We start from the raw sequence: 23785 nt of genomic DNA, 5'->3' as shown, positions 1-23785 counted from the left end.
GTAGACATGCTGTTTTTTAATAAACCAGGGCAGAGCACGCAGATGAGGGCAATTTGGGGAACTTGGAAAATGAACTACAGACATACCAGCAATCTTCAGCTCAAAAAAATTAGGTACTTTGTATGATCAAAGCGGCCAGCAAACAACTTGATTTACTGTTAAGAGACTTCGAAGTTGACACAGTACTTTTCACCTGACCCTACATATCTGATACTCTTCACACAAGCTTTTGAGCAAATCCAGTTCTGATTAGAGTTATGTTTGAGTCTTTTGTTCTGAAGAACAGCATCAAGAATGCTTCCAATACACTTAGACTTCAGTAACACATACCAGATTAACCAGATTAAAAGAAAGAAGTTTACTAAAAATATGCATCTTTATTCAAATAAGGTTATTTCCAAACTCCAACCACCAATTTACATTATTCAGAAACAAACATATGGAAATGTCAGCTGTTCACTTTTTTTAAAAAACAAACAAACAAACAAACAAAACAAAACAGTAGACAGTCTTCGGTGTTACAGTAATTGATGCAATCAATGATAAATGTCAGATTTTCTTCAAACAGGAAGTTAGGTAATTTAGAACTACTGAATTTTGCTTGAAAGATTCAGGTATGACTATTTATTTAGTATACTCTAATACAATGAGAATCCCTTGTCACAGCAAAGTATTTGCCACTTATCATTCACACTTCAAATACTGGTATTAGATTTGCTCTCCCATCATATTGTCAAATTGAATTGAAAGTTGTCTTCTCTTAGTCCTGAAATCTTACTTGACAAAATGAAATATGTTATCAGTGTTGAGAGAAACTTCATATCAAAAGGCTACATTAACTGACAAAAATTCTTAAAATCCAGATTTGTTGCTAGCACTTCAAGAGTAGCCAGAACAAAATTTGGTCTGTGTAATTGGGAGTTTTCCTTTGATCCAGTGAGTTGTGAAGCAATTACTGATGTTCCAGGGAGCAATGACTGTGAAATGAAGCATGAAGCAAAGTTATCGCTTGTAGGATGTTACACGTCAGGCCTTCTGCTCCCTAATGCAAATGTTTTCCACATGGGAGACAGGTCAGATATACTAGCAGGGTAAACACAGAAGCTGAACCCCATATGAGATATAGCTGTTGATGCAAGTTTGTCCCTAACCCCCAGTCCCAGCCTTCCCTTTTTCCCAAGAAACCACACAACAGTATGGGGCGTCCAGCTTTGAAACAGTTATAATTGGAGAAGTTCACAGTAACAAGAAGTACAGGCTTCCTCCAATACATACACTGGAGCTGTTCCTCATTACACCAGACCTATGCACCTAATTCACTAGGATACAGTCATTAGCCTTTCTGTACAAAGGGTCTTGCAAAGCCTGCTTTGAGAGAGGGAGTTCGTTTAGGTGTTGCACTGATGCAAGAAAACTAGCAATGGACAAGAATAACAACGTATATCTTCAGAACAATTTAAGAAAATATATTAAGCTTAGTGAAAAAAGTCAGGGTTGTAATAGTTTGGACTCAAGGCACCTGTAAATATTTGCTGGTGTTAGAACTGAATGGATAAATTCCTGTGTGTTACTCTGCATTCTCTGAAAAGGTTTTCATTTACTTATCCTACTTATCCAGCAACATGAGCTTGAGGCAGTAGTTTCTCCAATTAGTACACCAAAATCTCAACTTCAGAAATGAATCTATAAAGCTATACCAGTATGCTACACAGCATAGCTATGTAAATAGGTGTGTAGGTAGTATAATTTTATTGGTATAGCACAGACACCCACTTTTGGGGCACTGCCTTTTCAGTAACAAAGTGTATTGCATAGATTTATCATTTCTCCAAATTGTCAGGCACAATGCTAGAAGTGTTCTTCGTAACAGTGAATTTGGCAGCACACATTGCACTCCCAGAAGAACAGACTGGAGAACTGCAGGAGTAGTATACTAGGTTCCAGACAAATTTTGCAGGTTTTCAGACAAATTTGTGATTCAAAGAGAAACATCCAGAGACATTTGTGTATTTTATAGAACTAGAAGAAAAACAAAACTATTCTAACTCTACACGAAAACAACTTAAAGACAAAAGTTACCACAGATATGTAAACAAGTCAAAACAAATTAATTTCACATTTCTAATTTGGGCTTTCTGCTTTGTTTCGTTTCAGAAACAAATGTTCATCTGATTAGCAACATCAAAAGAAAAACACGTTCAATCTTACACGTTAGGTATTAAACCAGGAATTGATACACAATACTGGTTCTACAATAGCTGCTGGACTAACAAACATTTCTGAAGCAACAGTCTGCAAGGAAAGTTGTTAACATTCAGTATTTGTAGTTTAGAATACTTGCCATGTCAATATTTAAATCAAAGCATCTGTATTTGATACATGATAGACACAAGACAGCTTTATAACAGTAAAGGCATATTTCCAAATTCAACATATCTTGAAATCAGATAGGAAATGGTATAAAGCAATGGCATCTCTGTTGAAAAAGTTCCAAAAAGTCTCCAAACAAGATTACAGACAGACTTGAAACTACAAAAAAGAAATCAATCCAAATATATCTGAAGAAACTACTTGATCATGTTTTTTTTGCTCACTGCCTAAAAACAGTACCCGAAATAAGGAGATAAGACTTTGTTTGCTTATCTTGTATAGTTTGTTCTATACCAGATATCAGCAGTCTAACTTAACAGTTAGCAGGACTGTCTTTGCATCCATGTACTAAAGAAAAGTTAGAATCTGTATATCACAAGGAGTTAGAATTTTCAAAATCATTCTTAAGCCATTAGATCCAAATAGTAAAGAAATGAAATGTTTATAACAAGTTTTCCTCCCCTCACAACAGAGAGGTGTAGTTTTGTTTTGATTTAAATTTTTGGTTTTAGAGGATTTTGGAGAATTGTGTGTGTTGTTGTTTTCTAAATCTGATACGGATACTTAGTGGCAAGTTTTCTGCACAAATCATCAATTCACAAATTCCCATTATCAACAGCCACCAAACATGCTTATTTTAAATCCCTCCTCTGAAATTCTAACAGAAGAGGAATACAGTAAACACCTTCTGGTATTTATCAGAAACCTAATTGAGAACAGAGCCCTAGATAGGGTCCGCAGCCTTCCCATTCCTAGCATTTGCTCTGCTGCTCCCCAGTCCATTTTTAACTTGAATATTAACAGTTGAAATGAGAAGATGGTTTAACAAAGTTAAATAATTTACAATATTGAAGTATATCAAACACTAAGTTTTCCCTCATTTACAGAGCTGTATGATTTTCTGTGCATACATACTGCTGTTATGTACACACAAAAGGAAGAGGTCATCAAAAGAACTTTTTGGCTGCTGCTTCTTGTTGACTCCTGAAAGAAAAACCAGGAGAGAATTCATTATGGATGTACAGTAAAAGATTACCTAACCGGTTGAGATAGTTCGTTCTTTTATTTTGGGATTAAAAGATTCCATTCCCCTTCAACAGAAGCTTAAAGAAATCAAACATAAGTTGTATCACAAAAACAGTATATAAGTTACTCTATTCACAAATATAAAGGAAGCATGACTATAGTTCCAATTTTGCATCAGATGGAAACATTCTGGGTAGAAAAAACTGTGGAAGAGCTTATTAATTTATTATTAAAATTCTCTAATTAATATTCTCTAAAGCTTCTCAATATCTGATTTTCCTAAAGATCATGACAGAAGAGGAAACGTGCAATTAAGCAGCATAAGAACTTGCTTGAAATAGAAATAGGATTTTTTCACTCTGGCACAGAAAATTATTTTCTTTAGTGGATATAGATACTGTACTAGATAGAGACACACACACACAAATAGAAGTACAAGGGTATCAGAAAGAATTGAAGGTGACCAGCTCCTCATTTATCTTGGAAGTCATTTCCCAGTTGATGAAATAACATGACATTAAAAAAAAACTCCCTACTTTGTGAAGAAGCAGACATACAATAAAAGTTGATGATATCAGAGCAGCATTTATATTATATTACTACTAGTTATTCTTCCATAAAGGTAGCAAACAGCATTTTCTCTTTGAAAAGCACTGCAGCTATTTTGGTCCTTTTATTCCAAAGAAGTGTCCATGTATGAGAGAAACAGGACCACCAAACAAGTAAGTCCATATTCTCAATAGGTTTCCCTTTCCACTGACATTTGATTTGAATGTTATGATGTTACAAAGAAGAAGAGAATACAGCAAACATCCCAATGTAAAAACCGAGCAACAACCACCAAAAAAAAAACCACACAACCCACCCCTCCAATGCTAAGAACTCCATAAAACATCAGTATCTCCTTATCTGTCTCTTACATAGGATATGTATCATAAAAAAGTTCACTGACAAATCTGTCAAATCAGACAAAAGCTGTTAGGCACATGTAGCAAAAACTCAGATCATGTCAGATTTTGTTAATAAATGTCAGTAAGTCCAGTAGGGGACCACAATGATGGTCAGGGGCTGAAGTGCATGCCTCAGGAGGAGAGGTATGAGGAACTAGACTTGTTCTTCCTAGACAAAAGAAGGTTTTGAGAGGTCTCATGGCAATTTCCAATACCCAGATGTTATTGAAGAGACAGGAGCTGTTTATTTAGAGATGCATGTTAAGACAATGATAGATAACAATCAAGTAGAACTTGAACAGGCTGAACTGAAGACCTCAAAAGGTCTCTTCCAATCTGAATGATTGCTTGTTTTAAAGAAGATTAATATAATCATATCATCGCAATTGCATTTCTACTCAGAAGTTCTAAAATCATTTGCCCTGTTGTCTTTCAAGAAAGATATACTTACCTATACATGATATAAGCAATGAATAACACTGTTTGCACTGCTACAAATATGAAGAAGTGCATTGTAGATAAGCATGATGGAAACGGTGGCAAGTCTGGACACTTTGACTTCTCACTGGATGGCTAAGAAATAAGAAAAGTGTTATCTGAGAAGAGAAACAACATGCCATCAAAAGATCGCTACGCAAGAAACAAAACAAGGTCTGTGCACCATGATCTAAAAATTGAAACAATCAGAAATCAGCCAAAAATGACAACTACTTTGAGAAAGTTAATTTAACTCCCTGTTTTTCACTTTCCCCTTTCCTCTTTGTTTCTCAGATAACCTGACTAACGATAACCGAAGGACCACAGGAGAAAGAAAATAACAACCTTGTATGGGTTCATAAGCTAATTCAGCCTAATTGCTATCTAGGTAAGACTAATGTGTTCCTGAATGTTAACACAGTCATCTTTAACATTTACGTATCTGAAGCAGAGCTTTCCTAAGTTTCCCCTGTTTAAACCTCTCCCTTCTCTGCAGAAGCTTACAAAGTCTCCTATATATGGAACTGTTAAGCAGGGGTACAAACACAAAAGCACCTACAAAACTTAATTGCTTGACCTTGTTTCCACAGGAAGCTAGACTAAAAATCATGCTCTTTGTGCAAAACTTCTCATCAAGACACAGATCATGCAGTTGGGTCAGGGCAGTGCAGTTTCAGCGAAGCAGCTTAATGAAGGATTAATTGCTCTGTAAATCGCATGCTGGCTCATCCCAGCTTTTTACCAACAGCCAAATAAAGAAGCATTACAGTCATGCTTTACACTAACAGCACACAAATTACCATATTTCGTTGTACTAAATGCTCAATGTCCCTTTTTACTACGTGAAGGTGTTCTTTGATGTCATTGAAGTGTTGAGTCGCTTCATAGACTCCTGCAGCAGAACCAGGATGTTGAGCTCCACTGATCAGCCTCAGAGTATCAGCCATGGAATTCCTAAAGCAAGACGGACAACAAAACATCATTCAATACAAAACATTTTTTTATATAAACAGCATTTATGTTGGACACATTTCAGTCCATTAAAATTAGTCTGAAATACACAGGTACCCAAAAAGGCAGAAAACATTCTTCTGGCTTACAAGAATACTTCTCAGGAGGCAATTCCTTAACCAAACTATTGTCTTTAATATTTGATTCTGCAGACAGTTTCAATTTGTACAGTGTGCTACCTCCCAAAGTCACACAGAAAACAAGATCTGGCAAATATTCTATTGCTAGACATCTGCTTTGCTTGATTGATCAAGTCTAAAACAAGTCCTTTATCTAAGTCTCTTGCCAAGGCTTTAGGATAAACAGAGTATAATACAATCTTTGAAGAAAGCCAAAGCTGTTTTATAAAAATAAATAAATAAAAGCAGTCATGTAAGAAATAAAAATAAAGAAGCGGCTTTAGGGATAAGAAAAGATTTAGATACATCCTTGTTTCATGATTATCACTTATATGAGAAACTCATTTCCTATATGCACTGTCATAATACTTAATATTGTTACCATGTGAATTCATTTTGCTGCTCTAACAAATCATATTAAATCCCTGAAAAGTTGAGGTTCCATACCTAGTTTTGTTTGAGGTGAACTAATCAGTGAGAGAAAAACACTTAGTCTCTAGTCAATATGTTTATATAGTTTTCCCTTACTGTGATGTCTCTTTTCAGTTGCAAAGAGGATTATTTTCAGCTAAAATATTTATCATGTGAATGTTAATCTCTTCGTTATTAACAGAATAAGCACTCAAAATGTACGTCTTTGGATTCCTGTTTAATTTACTTCAAACTTCACATTTTCCTTCAGATTAGAGTTTACTTTAATGCCTTCAAGGTAAAGTCCTAACTCTTTGTACAGTGGTCAGCAATTTAACTTGCACCTTAAGAAAAAAAACACTAGAACGTCATTCCTTGGGAAAACTGGTAGCAACAATACATAAGCGCTTCACAAAATTTTATTATTGATTTTAAATGGTTTATATTCGTTGTGCAAATTGCAAGGTAAGCATCAAAACTTAGATGTTTACAAAGAATCTTCATAAAGATGGTGCTCATCTTTTAGCTTTGCATCAGTTGCTCTTTATGCCATTAAAGTTCAAAACACAGAATTAAAAAAAAAAAAAAAAAGGTACCATACAGATTCAAAGGCACTACCACAAATCTAGGTAAAAACTGCAAACGCAGATACGTTATTATTTAGTTTCACAGCTGCTGTCTCATCATGGCAAAAAATTTTGCAGCATGCTCAACTACTTGAAGTAGCTACATGTTAAGTCAGAGCTACACATTGAATTAATCTACTCAATTATATTAAGCTGCAGATACACCACTTTAGAGAAAAAAGGCACTTAGCAATTGTAGCCCCTCTTAAATGTAGGATTAACGATATACTCTTCTCCAAATGAAAGACTACTAGTTTTTCCTTTTAAGTATCACGCAGACAATCAACTTCACATGAGACAAACAATATTCTGCATACTTCCATAAAAAAAAAAAATCTCCTCACTTCCAATAATGATCCAAGAATTCCCCTTTTCCTTCCATGTTCGTGAAAAGTCAATCCCACTTCAGCACACTGGAAGACAACCCACTTTCCAGTTTTATTTGTTAAATACAGATAATGTGCTGCACTCTAGGTATGCATGGATTTCTGCAAAACTCTCAGTACTTGCAATATTAAAAACAAAGCTATTGAAGTAAAGTTATCAAAAGGCTTTAACAAAAGACAGCTGCTTGCTCCTACAAGCTGCTGCAAACAAAGATAGGTAAGACATCTATCACTCATTCTACATTTTTGTCTTTGAACCAATAGTATTTATACAGGCAAAATTAATGCAAAAAAAAAAAAAAAAAACACTTCCATCTGTCGTGAATTAAATGAACATATCCTGAATAGCATTAGCATATAATCCATACGTTTTATATTTTTATGTTATTAACATATAAAGTCAATTGGTTACTATTTACCTGCTGTTACAATTAATGTTGTAATAACTTATTTTAGAAGAAAGTTTTTCCACTGGAAATTGTTCCTAACTACCCCATGGAAACCCATGCAATGAACAGCGGGACCACTGCCTAATAATTGCTGATTGTTTATCTCGGCCCACTATTTTCAGTGCTAGAATGCAAGTGAGACTCATTTGGTACATCTCCCTCCTTGTACCAGAATCCCTGTGTAATGAACAGAAATCGGCATACCCGCCTTCCCCCAGATTAATCCACTTTGTTAAAAGCAAAATAACTTCCCTAAATAGACATGGTCTGTATCAAATTTAATTTACTTTACTTTTGCATAAACAATATCATGCTGTTCGTTTCTACTGTATGAACATGCAAGATTCTTCTGTAATCAGATGATTAAGAAATCCCCAAATCTTGACAAGAAAATTACTTAAGACAGTAAGTCCTTTTCCTCTGGGATGACCAGCAATACCAACAGCGGGCTGTTCATTTCTATCTATAAATAAAACATTTATTTAATCTAAGAAAAATATTAAGACGACGTTACACAAACTCATACCTAGTAAGTAGTCACTGAAAGGGCAGACTGCCAGTGTTAACAAGAAAATCTAATTTGCTTGTAAGGTATAAAGATTTGTCAAGAATATTAATGCTAAAGCTTCCGTGGAAGAACAAGTGCAAAAAAAAAAAAAAACAAAACAAAACACAAAACAGAAGCACTCTAATCTTCATTGTACAAAAACCTGACCTACTTAGATGAATGACAAGATCTGCCCCTGAACTAATACCAGAGGGGAAAAAAAACACACACACAAAAAAACACGAACAAAAAACAAAACATAACAAAACAACTGCTTATACACAATACACAATATCAAGTTGTAGAATTGATTATTTTTTTTTAAGCCAAAAAATAATGTTTTAACTACTGAAAATGAAGTAGTAAACCAACTTAAAGACATTCCAGCTAACAACAGCTATTGTTAAACATCTTGGAAGCATTATATAAACACCCCCTTGAAAGACAGGCATTTTCTCAAACCCACTTTAGCAGTATCGAACCTTAAACATGGAGATCTTTGCTTCATTTGGTAACTTAATTAGAAAAGTACAGCATACCTCTCAATTGATTAAAAAATATACACCTTAAAAGCTAAACTATTAATCATTTGGGAACTTGCAAGTGCCCTTGCAGATATAGAAGATTCCTGAGAAAGTTAAAAGTCCTGGCAAAAGTCCTGTGACAAAAGACAAAACAAGACAATAAAATCAGGAGCCTTAACATTTGATTCTGACAAGTCCCACAAGACTGATACACAACTGAACTCAATCAGGCAAGTTCTGTGTCTGTCAGTCTCCTTTACTGTGATTATCTTTTGCTACAAAAAGATGCATCAGTATCAGCTGATAGGCAGTTTTCACACAGCAAATAAACGTTAGACCATTAAATACTCACAAATTAGAAAAACAATTTTTTGACAACTTCCCTTATCACTAAACCAAAAAAGGTATTTTAAGTCATAGTCAGGTTTCCAGCATCTCCAAGGATGGAGACTGCAAAACCTCTCTGGGCAACCAGCCGACTAAATGTCTCACTACCATCACAAGCAAAAATTTATTTATTTATTTATTTATTACATCTGAAGAGCAAACAGAACTCCATGTATTTCAGTTTGTGCCCACTGCCTCCCATTCTGTCACTGGGTACCCAGTGAGAAGACTGGCTCTGTCTTCCTTCCCCTACCACCCACACCCCAAATCTTCCCCAGCCCCCATCATCTCTAAAATCAGATGTTTACACACATTGTTAAGACCTTGCTGAGCCTTTTCTCCAGTCTGTACAGTCCCAGCTCCCTTATCTTTCATTGTGTGCCCTTAATCATTGTCACGGTTGTTTACTGGACTCCCTCTACTACCATCCACCCAGACCCCACAAGGTGATGCCACCAATGCTGAGTAAAAGGCAAGTCATCACCTTTGACACACTGGCAACATTGCCTAATGCAGCCCAAGATGCTATTCGTGGTCTTTAACACAAGGGCACACTGCTGTCCCACATTCAACTCGTCTACCAGTAAAGTTCTTTTCTACAGAACTGCCTTCCAGATGATCAATCCCCTGCCTGTACTGATAGATGGAGTTACACAGCTGCAGGACTTTGCACTTGCCTTTAACTTCATGAGATTCTTGTTGGAACACTTTTCCAGCCTGTCCAGGTCCCACTGAATGGTTGCACAACCACGTGAGTATCAAATGCTACTCCCTGCTTTGCATCACCTGTAAAACTGCTGAAGATGCACCCAGTCTTACTGTCCACATCATTAATAAAGATGCTTGAAGAATAATGGCCCCACTACCAACCCAAGGTGCACCATTAGTGACTGCCTTCCAGCTGAAGCTTGCATCACTGATGACAACCCTTTCTTTGACCCTGGTAGTTCAGCAAGACTTTAGATTTTTGTTTATTTATTTTAAGTGGTATCTGTGGGTTTTGTTGTTGTTTGTTCTTGAACTCTTAGAAACAGAACCACCTTTTCATAAACTCCATGAATAAGAATTCCCAGTGGAAATGAAATCTGAACATTTTAATTTGCACAAAACTTCCCTTCAGAAGACCTACATGCCTTAACAGATTTTGCTTACACTAAAATATGTATATATATATATATTATGTAACTCCTATTGTCCGCATACTCCTGATAAAATGACAAGATACTCCAATACAACATAATTTATTTATTAAGATTCACCAGCTATAATGTGAAGGCATTCATGCTCATGTTGTTATCAATGCTCTAAAAATCAGAGCAAAAAATTTTCATGAGGTAGCAGGTTACCAAACTAGTCATTCTACAGAAACCAACTGGTTCCAAAGGTGCTCGACTTACCTTGCTTTTGCAGCAGAACCTCATGATAAAGTGCTGCACGTGAGGGGGGCTTAACCACTGTATGGACACAAACTTACGTTTATTACAGAAATTGAACAATCATCACTAAGGAACACATACAGAAATTTCAAGTTTACCCACATTCTTCTACTGAAATAACAAATTTGGCTTAAAAGGTGGAAACTAATAAAATTCAAAACAGCCTTAATATTTAGAAAAGAAAGCATTTACCTCATTTCATTCACTTGTCTAATGACCTCTTCTTGAGTTTTCACAACGGTATCAATCTCTTGCTGGGAAACCTGGTGTCGGGGCAGGAACGGGTGAGAAAAAAAAAAAAATCAACATATCTTGGAAAAAATAATTGATTGCACTTTCGAAATTAGGCAGAGATATCAACTGCAGTTTACTTTTTGAGTTACCTGTACTTGTTGACCTGGAACACCAGCTCCTCTTTTAGCAATCTCATCTGTGACTGCAGAGACGTATCTTCTCTGCTCATCCAGAATCATGTCCAATTGTCTATTTAGCTGCTTGATTTCAAGATGAATTCGATTCTGACCTTCAAAGATTTGCCTCAGTTCACGATCATTTACAGTTTCAAAAGGATCATCCGCTGGTAAGAAAAAAAAAAAAGCACAGGAAATAGTTAACACATATGGATTCATAGTAAGCTGCACTGGATTTTTCTTGCACCCTTGAAGTTTCCACACTGACATACTTTTCCAGTAATTAAATATATTTCTTCCAATAATTGGATATATCTCTAAAGTCTGTATATGTTTCTGTTCATTTGTTTTGTTCTCAATACAGGCATGAATCAGAACAGTTCAGTTGGATGGAACCTTCAAAGATCACAAAGAACAACTTCCTGACCACTTCAGGGCTAACCAAAATTTGAAGTATACTACTGAGGACTGTTGAACACTGACAGGCTTGGGGCATCAGCCACCTCACTGGTAAGCCTGTTCCAATGTTTGACCACCCTTACAGTGAAGAAATTTTTCTGAATATCCAATCTGAACAGCTTTCTGCCATTCCCATGCATCCTGCCATCAGTGTTCCTCCAAAGGAACACAGTCCAGCACATCCCTTTCCACTTCCTCTCCTCAGGAAGCCTGAGAGGAAAGAGATCTCATATTATGGAAACCATTTCACAAACACAAAGCCAAAGATTCTTAAATATGGTACAGGGATATAAAAATCAGTAGGAGCTTTGTTAAGATCAGCATGCCACAGTATTAGGCCCTAGTTTTGAACATCCTGGAAAGCAAATATTTTCCTTGAAAACTCAAAAACTGCTCAAATAACTTGCCTGGCTGTCCTTGAACATCAGGATGCTCCTTTTGAAATTCTTCTTTCTTTTTATCCAATTCTTGTTGAAAGTGTTCAAACTCTTCTTGATATTTTTCTTTATCTTTTTGAGGAATTTCTGCATCTGGTGTGGGCTTTAAAACATTATCAAAAGGTAAGGGGGAGAGAAAAGATTTTCTACCACTCCTATATGACACACTGTCCAGCAAATGCTGTCTAGACTTCAGGTCTGATGGCATGACAATTTGCGAAGCACATATATTAACATATGTTAACAATATATTAACGTGGAAGCAAGAAACCAGGCATTCGCATGGAAACTCATGGCTTTTTCCTGAAAAGCCTACTTTCTGCAATTATAAAGAAGTCAAGTTTTACAAGAACAGATGAGGATTAACAGTACAAAAGTGTTCTACAGGAATGCAAAGTTGAAAGTGAAAACAAATTTGTCCAAAGTGTACCTTTGTTTGTTTTCTTTGCATTTTTTGTTTTAATATCAGGATTATCATCAATTCAGTGTTACTTCAAGAGTTCTGGTCCTCAATGTAACTAAACTACTGAAATACTATAGTATTAATCTTATTTTTCCAAAACAGATGACAGCACAGCTCCATGCCAAAATTTAGAAACAGGGATGCTAATTATGACTGCAGAAAAAAATGCCAAGATCTGGTGCTATACATATATTAGCACATTTTACTAGTTATGCATAGAGACACTTACTACTTCCTTCCCAGGCTCAGTCAACTGGAAAGTCAGAAAAGACAGGACATCGTGGTCATCTGGATTAAACAAACAAACAAAAAAACAACAATACTAAAGAGTACTGCTACATATTATAAAATATCCTGCAACTTTTCAGGTCAACCTTCCAACTTATAAAGGATCTCCAGCTAAGAGTATCCTCTCAAACCCCTCCCAAGTTTATGCAGTAGCAAATGAGACTGATCAACATCTTTGTCAGGACAAACTAAAGGTATTTCTATTCTAGGCATGAAAAAGATCTACGCATTTCAGTTATTTGGGAACAGGAGGAGATTAGTTCAAACAGGAAGAGATTAGGTCAAAAATTAGTATAATGGATCAACACCAGCCATAAAAGTGTTTAAAAAAAAAAAAAAAAAAAAAAAGGTCTCTTGCAAGTCTCCACACTGTCTGCCACAATTTAACATTTTCTACCTGCAAGTCCCCCTGTTGCTGCAGATATTCCAAAATATCCTTGTGATGGCAACACCATATCTTCCACTTTAGCACAAAATTCAAAATCTTCCTTATCCGGAGTAAATCCATTGTTAATTAATACCTAGAAAGACAAACACCTATAGTTTTAACCACAAAAATCTATTTGAGAAATTACTCAGGCAAAGCTATTTGCACGATCTGGTTAATTGCTTTGTTAATTCATACTAATGGACACAAATACAACTTATCAGGCAACTTCATAGTTTTTTGGCTTCTGAAAGCAGGTGTTTAATTTCTGAAGATGGTTCTACTAGAAAAAAAGCATAAGCTTTTATTTTTTTAAAGAAGAAAGGCCTGATTCAAAGTTCAACATGAGCAGAATTCCGTATTTTCTATTCATTGCTTAAGAGGACATATTATACAGACGTAAGAGAGATAAAAACTTACTTACCTGTTATAAGAAACAGCAAAACAGATTAATACATGGAAAAATTCATCAAGATCTAATAATACTAACTCTTGTTGAAGAAATCCGTGACTCAGTGATCACTAAAGGCCAATCTATCAAGTATATATCCCAATAGGATTCTGGGCAACTCGTGTTTTTGGTCCAGCCTAGTACAGTCATCCTTACTGCTCTTCAATCGATCCTAAGCTTAGAGATTCTCCCTTCCTCCACCAAAGCATTCCAAGAACCGCTAAGGTTAGCTGTACCACTTGGGTGAGGAGCAGCAGGTGAGGATAAGGCATCAGCGACTGGGCATATTCAAAAAGAGAGCAGCCTCAGAGTCTGCAATTTAATTTTCATTAAAGACTAACACATAGCTTTTAGCATTACAACTGAGTACAAGGTCCACTTTTTTAGGTGCTCTCATGTTTACTTTTAGAGAAACTTTTACTAAAAAAATGATAGCCGCATGTTGTAACTGACTAATGCCTATGAACAGTATCTTTTCAGTAGAAATCAGAAGCCAAGAAAGAAATACTTCAGAGCTATTCCAACCCAGCACCACATTAGCATTTTTGTCCCCGTATCTAGGAGGCAATCATCCAAATAGTATTTAAGAAGTCTTAAATACCCCCTTACACCAGTGGTTTTCTATCTTCTTTAACATTCAAAGTCCTCCTGCTTCTTGGAGGTGGGAATTCTCAAGCAACAAATTTAAGTGTGCTGTCAAAGAGCTGTCTTTTCTTAATCATATTTTAAGAACCCCCTACAGTCAACTGGAAGCTCTCTGATCAGCTTGAGAAATATGCTCAAGTTCAGGGACTGCTCAACTGTGTGAAAGCTGAAGAACATACGCTGGCTTTGGGACACATTTACAGGCCGGTCAACAGCAACACAGCAGGGTCGGAGCACATACATGTATGAATACAGCAGCATGACTGAACCCCACGTAACATCAGAAAAATCAGCAATACCTGCTAAGTCAGCTCAGAAAGCTACAGATGTGCTGAAAGAACTTGTCTAGTATTCGAACATACTGCACCTCATTCCAGCTTCCAAGCTACTGAGCTCAACTTTTTCAAGCATATTGAAATTAGCGTAAGAGGCCTTTGTAGCAACTATTTCAAACCCCCAACCCCACGCTTGAAAAGCTGAGAAACATGAGTTAATTAGATCATTTCAGAGTACTTACAGTCAGTGTTTTTTGGTAGTATGTAATTTTTGCTCGAACAGGGTAGGGTTTATTACGGAAGTCCCTCTGACAGGAGGCCAATGCTTGAGTGGAACCATCACTATGCAAGAAGACAACTTGCATAAAACTATATCTTATGATATATCAGCTAAGACAAAAAAGCATCACTGTATCACTAAGAAGCATCACACTATTTTTTCAAAATGTAAAAGCTGTTGCAAAAGATGTCTCTCAGTTGTATTGAGCTTTTCTGAAGTCTGGGCTCAACAGTACCAGGTGGTTTACACAGGACACTATAGGTAGAAACAGCAATGGGAAAGTCTGCTTTTAAGACATATTCCTGCACCCATAAACTAACTATAGGCTGGACCACACCAGATAAACTAAATGCCTCTCTCCCCAAAAATACCTCCTCCCTTCCTCCCCCCCCCCCCAAAAAAAAAAAAAAAAGTAATTGTGCTGTTGACAACAGACCATCAGAAATCAAAATTAAACCAATTAATTTACTAAGAGGCAATTAGTTTTCAGCTAATCACTCGTCATCTATAAGCTGCATACGGAACACCCTCATAAGCAATGACGAGGTAAAAAGTCTGTACTTCCACTTCTCTGAGTTCACCCACACCTAAGGCCACATAACACTTAAATCAGTTGCCCATTTCTGTGCTGTTAAAACAGTGTTTTAACAAACAGAAAACCGTAGATATAAAGGAATACATAAACAGAGTTCCATATAAAATAACCCTTTAAAATGTTTCTTGGAGAGTTTCATGCAACACTTCATTCAAAAACAAACATTTGTCATTAAGTCAACATTGAAAATAAACTTACTTCTGATGGTCATACAGAAGATTTCCATTGTTCCCTACAACAATCACTCCAGGATTGTTTTTCTAGAAAAACAAATAGCAAACAAATGGGATAGTTTAATTCAAAGAGAACTATGTGACATCACTGATAGCCTTCCTGTGAAGGAAAACCTAGAAGAATAACACCTTCTAGGTGTTATTCTTATGTCATCTTTAAGTACAGAAAGCAAGATGACTGAAGTAGTGTGTCATCCTGCATACTTTGCAAGAGACAGGTATGTTCTTTGTATAGCTAGGGGTGGGGAAAAAAATAAGTTCTTGGCTATGCCACTGAATAGCATCATTTGATAAATACAGAAATATAAATTCATCTATGGATTTTATATGTAGCAAATATACAGATCTTAGAACTCTTCGATGACTTACTACATCTGACTTTGTCTATGTAACTCAGAAAAACATTCAAACAGGCTGTATGTTGACATCTTGCTGACTTTATCAGTCACTAAAAAAAAGAACTCAGGAGCTATCTGTCACTGGCTAAACAAACATATCCCCAGTTATTTAAACTGCTAGAGAATGAGAACAAGCTGAAATGGGAAGAGCAGAACAAATTTACAGCGCTCTTCCAGATGCCTAGAGGAGTTTAGAAAGTTAACTCTAGTTGTTATAGGAGCATGAGTTTTCAGAGATAATCTCTACTTTCCCTTCAACATTACCATTCATTATTTCCCACAGGAATTTACTGTCCAATTGGACAGATTCCCAACTCTTAAGAAAAGAAAACGTGGATTTCAAGAATCCAATAAATGACATATTTCTCTATTCACAGTGACAGGGAGCAAGTGGTCCTTTTTCTTTAATACTTTGAGACCACTACAACTGAAGTATGCGATTGCTTTCCCTCATCACTTACACTGGGACAACAGAATTGTGCATGGTGTAGAGAAATACGCCATAGTTTCTACTTCTCAACAATTGATTTTGATTAGATGAATTGCTTCAGTATCAGCATTATGCCTGCTCAGTACCACCAAAATACTTAAACAGCATCTTCTTAACAGTCTATTCTAGTGTAACAACAGTATTACTGTATTATTTCAAACATATTTGCATATATTCTGCAGAAAGTGTGTAAAACCAGTTCAATTTCATAGCATTAATGAATGCAACCCACGCCTAGTACCCTTTAGAGCATAGTAGACAGATACTAACATAGTATCTTTTCCAACCTAAATGATTCTATGATTCTATTTAGTGTGGTTCTTACTATTTCAGCTGTTCAGAGCTATAAAACTTTTTTTCCTTTTTGAAAAGCTCTTTTCACCATGTCTACAGAGAAATAAAAATTCAACTCTAGGATAGCCTGCAGCTTTAGAAAGAAGTGAAAAAAAAGGCTTTGCAATTTTTAGAATCAACGTCACAACTAGAGTGCTTTGAGTTGGAAGTACTAGGTGGAGTCTACTTCTGAATGCTAACATATTAGGCTGATGTTCAGCTACATCCTAGGCACCTTCCAGCAAACATATGAAAAACAGTACCAGGAAGGTTTTCTCCATACTGGGACTGAAGAAAGTAACAGGCTATCATCAAAGAAGTCTTATGGACTCCAGTATTTAAGACACGTCAGACCAATGCAGGCATGGCACACACTTTCGTTTTGACTAGAAATGATACATCATCACCTTCTTAAAAAAAAAAAAAAAAATTCACATCAGTGACTAAAATTAATCACTATTTTACTAAAAGAGTCCTGGAACTGGAAAACAGAACCATCCACATGCAAATTTTGACAGATGGTCTTTTCAGCCAGCTAAACTATGCAAAAGTCCACAACCCTGTCAGAAGTCAGAAAAGCTTTTAAAATTCTTAGCAAGTTGAACAACACTCCAATTCTTGTCTTTCAAGATCTAAATCATAAACGTCACCTTCAGTCTGTCAGCTTTTAAGTTTGCTGTATATTGAAACCCATCTGCAGGAAAAAGAAAAAACAACACACTAAACCTTTACACCTACAAATAAGTAGCTAGAACAGTAGAAAAAAGCCAAAGCAGTACCAGAAAAGCGAAGCAGACCAACTGCATATTGTTAGAGTTTCTGAGGACCTTTGATGCATTCTGGACTGGAAAACTGAAAACTCAAAAGCAGGTACCTATAGCAATGTTACTGATTTTTAGATGAAAGTAGGGAAAAAAAAAAAAACAAAAAAAAACAAACAAACAGCAACTATCATCATTGCCACAGATGCTACCAAGCTGCTCAAGGCAGATTTGTTCCACAAAAAAAGAGCATCTCTGCTAAGAGACACATAAATCTGCTTCCACAGTAGCATATTTTGTACAACACGCCTCTTCCAAAGCATAACTCTTCAGGTTTACCAACATTGCAAACTGTGCATGGACATTCCAAATTTCAGCTTATACATATGTGCAATGCATTTTCCCTCCAAACCTAACAGATGAGCTAATATTCAGTAGATTCATTATGTGTTACACTCCAACTTTCAAGCTTGAACTTCCTACCCACTCTCCCCCCCCACAAAAAAAAAGAAAAAGAAAAAGTGACACACTTGAAAAAGTATATAGAAGAGGTCAAGCTGAAATTGTATTAAGGAAAACATGACTATTTTAAACCAGCCCTTTAAGTGAAAGATGGAGGGAAATAGGAAAATGGCATTCTATTTTTTCCCCACAAAGCTATATGTACCAAACAGGCAGGAAATTAATTTTATCTCTCTGCTAGAAGAGTTTACTTCCAACTAACCTTTCCGTCATTGTCAAAGGAATCAAAGAAAATTCCAACACCATTCCACTTATCAGCTGCCCCAAAAACAGGACCTTCCATGCCTTGCTCTTCTGTAAACCAGATTGCCTATTGCAGAAAGAAATTAAGAGCTGTAAGTCAAGAGCCACTTTTTGAAGTACGTCTATTTTTTAAACTTAGATCAAATTTTTAATACCAGTCCATCAGCTCCAATGCGGCCTCTTCCTGTAACTCGAAAGGTCACTTCGACTTCCCAATATTCAAATATTGATTTGTTTTTTGTCCACACTGATCCTCTTTGGCTTTTCAAAGAAGTCGTTATTCGAATCTGATCTGCACTTGGTATTGCATCTAGAAAAGAATGGAACCAACGTTAAATAGAATAAAAAGTATTGTGAATGCACAACCAGCCATTTAACAAGTCCTCTAAATTCACAGAATTGTCCAGTCACTTCAGCTCGAGTTTTCAGAACAGCTTTTTAATGGAATACTCTATCACTTGAGAATTAAAACAAAACAAACGGAAAAAAAAAAAACAAACACGCAACACCATCCTTACTCCTAATAAGTTAATTACAGTTCTTTTACTGAGTACTTGTTCACCTTCTATTTGGTAGCGCGATGTACAACGTGAATAGAACATGGGTCTTGTCGTTAAAATACTAATTAAGTTTTTTTTAAAAAAAGATTTTGTTTCCTGCCTTAAGCATCGTGTGATTTTTTCCACAAATCACTGTTTTCCCTCCTGCTTTTTACGAACAGATGTTCTAGCCTTCTGTTTAGCGGTTTAAAGAAAAAAGAGGCACGAGTTGAGGGAGAAAGAAGGGAGGAGTGAGGAGTCATTCACACTTATGAAATAACATCTATTTGGCTTAAAAAAAGCAAGCAAGAACGTAACGTGCAGACAGTTTCCTCCCTGTCACCTGTAACTTCACGTTAACATCGAATAGCCTTCAGAGCTCAAACGTAACGCTCTCGAGCCAACCAAAACGAGCTGAATTAATATCTGGCAGAAAGCGAACAGCAGCAGTTAGCGCTACGGCCGAAGCTACCGGCCAGGAAGGCCCAAAGCGCCGCCGCGATTCACAGCGGGAGGGGGGCGTCGGGACGGAGAACTCGCCGGCGACCGGGGGCGCTGCCCCGTGGGCGCAGCCGGTGCCCGGCGGAGCCGAGCCGCGCGGCCCTCGCACCGCGGCCAGCGGGGGGCTGGCGGCTGGCCGCCCGCAGGGACACGTCGACACCTCCGGACCGCTCTCGGGCAGCTCCGGAGCGGCCGCCGGCGCTTCCCCGCTACCGCCCAGGCTCCTCGTAACCGCCCCCGTTTACGAGCCCGCAACCTGCCCGGCTGCGGCCGGCCGGCTCCGGCCACCTGCGCCGTGGCTCCCGGCCCCGGCCCCAGCCCCAGCCCCAGCCCGCTGCGGCTCCCGCCCGCCCGTTCCGTTCCGTTCCCCGGGCACCGTCGCCGGCCGGCCGCAGCCCCCTGCGCGGTTGCCGCCCGCCCAGCACTTACTGCCCGTATGCGCCCAGAACGGCACCGTGCCATCCGCCTGCACCAGGTGCGGCCCCTTGAAGCTGTACTTGTACTCGAACCGGCGGTGCGGAGGCGCCGCCGCCGAGCCCCCCTCCGCCGCCGCCCGCCCGAGGGCGAGCAGGGCACCGGCCACGAGAGCCGCCGCCAGGCCGCCCCTCCGCGCGCGCGCCGCCATCTTGGGCCGTGCTGCGGGCCGCCGGGCACAGCCAACAGGGCGCCGCGCGATTGGCCGAGCGCGGGGCCGGGCCCGGCGGGGCGGGGCGGGGCGGGGCGGGGCGGGGCGGGGCGGGGCCTCGCCCTGCAGCCAGCGGGGGCGGCGCCGCCGCTGCTCGGCCCGGCGGGTGCGCGGCCCTCCCGCGGGAGCGGGGTCCGGGCCTCTGCCTCAGGGCGCCTGAGGGGCCGTGCCACGGGGGGCCCCGCCGGGTTCCCGCCGGCCGGCGGCGTGCTCCTGGCCGCGGGCGGGGCCGAGGGGAGCCGAGCGTGGCTGAGCCATCCCCGCGGTCGCGCCGCGCCCGCCCGCCCGCCCGGCGTCCCGCTACGCGGCCGAGGGGAGAAGGGCGCTCCGGCCCTCGCCGCCGCCGCCTCGGCAGGGGCCCCGCTTACGCAGGCTCTGTCTGCGCCTTCCAGGCCGGTCGCGAGCCCCGTAGAAAGCAACCCAGCAGACAGGCACTGACACGGTTCCCTCACGGCACGAGCCCCGCCGCGAGGGAGCCGCAGGCCGCCGGCCGGGCGGAGCCGCCCAGGTGAGGACGCGGCCGCTGCCGGGCCCCGGGCGGCCCCGCGCCCCCGCCTCAGGCGGTCGGCAGGGGCCGGTTGCGCGCGGGAGCCGCCTTCGGTCCCGCCGCTCGCCCCCGCCCGCTCCCGGAGGCAGCGAGCAGCGGGGGGGGGCACCGTGTGCTCGCTCGGTTGCGAGGGGCCTTTTCGCCCTCGCCTTTCGTCCCGGCCTTTTCGTAGCCCCTCGTTTCCGAGCTCCTTTCTAGTCCGCTTGCCCAACCTGGGAGTGCGAGCGACTTAACGGTAAGCGGGTTCAGAGCCTCGTAAAGGAGATGGCCTTGGAGTCGTCCGGGAGAGATCAAGTTCGGTTTGTGCTGTTGTTTTCTGTTTGCTTGTTTTTGTTTTTTTTTTGGTAGTGTACGTGCTTCAGCATAGACAAAGTAAAACCTGACACATTAACTGGGAAAGGTATGTGAGCTTCCTCAATTACACAAAGCAAATACACTGATCAGGTGTTGTATGCCAGCAAAATATTTCTGAGATGAATTTTAGAAGAACTTAAATAAGCATATTTTGTATTCTTGATAAGTTAAATGGTAATATAGAGGAAGAAGCACTCGATTTTTGTTTCTGTGTAGTATCCCACTATATTCTAAAGTATCTCTAAATAAGAATATATATTGGTGGGGGGTTTTGGAGTACAGCAGTGGGGGATATTTAGGGAATCAAGAGTTTCTTCCTGGCAGCTAACTGGGCTGAAAACTTACCTGTTTCTCTCTTTGGTAAAGATCTAGAAAGTGATTTTCCTAGTAGAACCCTAGAGCACACTGGCAATACAATATGCTGCAATTACTTTGGGACGATAAGATGGCATATTCATCAGAGATCTGAATAGAACGACATGAAGCCCTGTTGTGTCCACATCATACGTTTGGCAGTAATCTTGGAATTTATCATGCCAAAAAAATAATTGAATCACACTAAAAGAATAAAAACCAAAAGCACTAGCCTTGAAACAAATCTCTTACCTACCCACATACATAAGCATGTCTGAAATTCTACCACTTAGAGGCACAAGCACAGAACAATACATGATTTGCAGAACAGACACTGTATACTGCAAAACTTCATGACATATGAAATTGTTTCAGCTAATTGTATTAGTAGATAAAACAGAATGTTATGCAGTTACTCTTCCATGCATCATTCTTGCTGTCAATTCACCTGTCATTTGATCGATTGTGTCCCTTTGTTTTACACAGTAATTCAGAGTTGTTTCATAATTGTCACACAGCATGTGAAACTCAGACAGTTTCACAGCAGTCCATAGTCAGGGAACAGGATTTCCCAGGTCATGATTTGTTTAATTCTTGCCATTCTGTCAAAACTCTACTTAGCTTGTACAGTCACTCTGCACTGAAAACTTCACTACATTGCAATAACTCTCGCTTCAGCCAGTCATTTCCCTCGGCTGAAGAAGAAAATGAAGTAATCAAATTGTATGAACATGTGTAGACACAAATGATCTTAGAGACTACATATATAAATATTTATTTTACATATACATTGGCTAAATGACAAACTCTAGGGATGTCAAACTTCAAAATATTTTATTTAAAGGAATATTGAATAACCATTTATCGTCATACCTTCCCTTTGTGTCCTTTGCATTTATACTGTGAAACTCTCAGCCCTGCCATGCCAGAAAGATTTGGTTAATGCCATGGAAGTTTGACCCTTTCATCTGAACGTGTGGGTAACAGCGCTGCTATCCTGGGAAGGCCCCAGCAGAGCAAACTGCAATAAAAATCTTCCTTCAAGTCCACTTTCATTGCAATTACTACTGTCAAGGTCACTGCGGCCTCACTCGTAACTTCTATCTCAGAAAATCTCTGTCAAAGATATCTAGCTCTGCAAGCATACCTTGCACAATGTTTTGTTCACGTGAACGTTTTTATCATTGTACCAAGTCTGCAAAGGTGTTCCCCTCCACGTTTTTCTATAGAATGCACAGTACAGTGCACGCTTTACGCCAGCACAAAGGACTCCTTCATTAACGCATGTAAGTCATCTTCAGCAGCAGCATAAATTATCAGTAAATGTCGCATGAGCATTTTTTTTGCATATTAAAATTGCACACACATGGGAAGGCTGGCCAGTGTAGCTTAGTTGAGGACATGATCCCATCATATTTATCAGACTCTCAGACTGGTCAGGGAGGGCAGGGAGTCCCAGGTGCCTCTGGTCCCCCCAGCCCAGCAGCCCCCCGAGCAGGGTGCCCAGCCCCACATCCCGGCAGCTGCTGGAGACCTCCCCGAGGAGCCCCCAGCCCCTCTCTGGGCAGCCTGGGCCAGGGCTGCGGCACCGCCTGGCACAGGAGTGTGGCCTGCCTTCAGTGCAGGAAAAATTTTGGAATGTGTCCATAAGGTAGCCTAAGGTAGCTAGTAACTGGCTTGTCTGTGGTTACATAGCAGATTAACCTCACTTTTTAGACATCTGCATCTACAGGATAGGCATTTACATCTGTTATGGCTGTTCTGGACTCCTTGTATAACCAGCATAGAAAAGTGAGCGCTTCAGGGGCAAGGGTAATCTCATTTTAAGTGGATGCTTAAAAGACATCAGCATGTACCTTAGCAGTCCTGTTTTCTTCCTATCAGTAATACAGCAAGCTAGGTCTGCAGTAGACATCTCTATCCCATGCCTTCATTTAAACGTCGAATCTCACATCGAATGGCTTGGTAGCTAACCCCTCTCTTTTTCTCACCATCCTTCAGCAGCATCACCTATTTCATCCTCTGCAGAGTTTTCTGCTTGTTTCAAACTGTGTTCAGGAGTCAAACTGTGGTCAGGAGTATACTTCTCTACATCATCTGCATTTGTTGAAACAAAAATAATTTGTTTTATCCATTAGATGAGCACTCAGCTCACTTCGGAGCAGCCAAGGACACTCCAACAGCAATGCTTTAGTCATGTACCACCTTTCCAAGAGGGAATTTTAATTTGGAGGTGAACATATTTGAAGACTTTGTAAAGAAAGCATGCACATTTCACTTACTCTCTGTCAGTGCCTATGGTAATGACCAGAAATGGTAGACCAGGGATCTCAACAAGCTTTTCGTGCATGGCTGTACAAAAGCAGAACACGATTC

At 39.7% G+C, this 23785-nt stretch overlaps 1 protein-coding gene across 1 annotated transcript; it reads right to left on the bottom strand.

The window, feature by feature from the left end:
• LOC309889689 (protein ERGIC-53-like) lies at window positions 1-20138 on the bottom strand. The gene is made up of 13 exons (XM_082782636.1): window positions 19899-20138; window positions 18585-18739; window positions 18389-18496; window positions 15648-15709; window positions 14817-14916; window positions 13174-13297; window positions 12718-12776; window positions 11996-12128; window positions 11103-11296; window positions 10912-10982; window positions 5624-5777; window positions 4798-4919; window positions 1-3354 (listed from the first exon to the last, which is right to left on the bottom strand). The coding sequence occupies exons 1-13, from the start codon at window positions 20092-20094 to the stop codon at window positions 3318-3320; spliced, it is 1515 nt and encodes a 504-aa protein (XP_082638762.1). The 5' UTR covers window positions 20095-20138; the 3' UTR covers window positions 1-3317.
• Between the last annotated feature and the right edge of the window lie 3647 nt (window positions 20139-23785).

This window comes from Aythya marila (assembly GCF_965140915.1).
Source record: "Aythya marila genome assembly, chromosome: Z".
Classification (NCBI taxonomy): Eukaryota; Metazoa; Chordata; class Aves; order Anseriformes; family Anatidae; genus Aythya; species Aythya marila.
Note: the sequence above shows the minus strand (reverse complement) of the source record. Positions and strands in the feature narration are given on the sequence as shown.

What these genes read in the sequence shown, in the direction of transcription:
- LOC309889689 (XM_082782636.1), bottom strand. Translation starts at nt 20,094, where the DNA reads ATGGCGGCGCGCGCGCGGAGGGGCGGCCTGGCGGCGGCTCTCGTGGCC. An exon ending in CTTCTGTATGACCATCAGAA is followed by an intron (nt 14,917 to 15,647) that starts GTAAGTTTATTT and finishes CTTCTTGCATAG; the next exon opens with TGATGGTTCCACTCAAGCAT. An exon ending in ATTTAGTACAACGAAATATG is followed by an intron (nt 4,920 to 5,623) that starts GTAATTTGTGTG and finishes CTTATTTCTTAG; the next exon opens with CCATCCAGTGAGAAGTCAAA.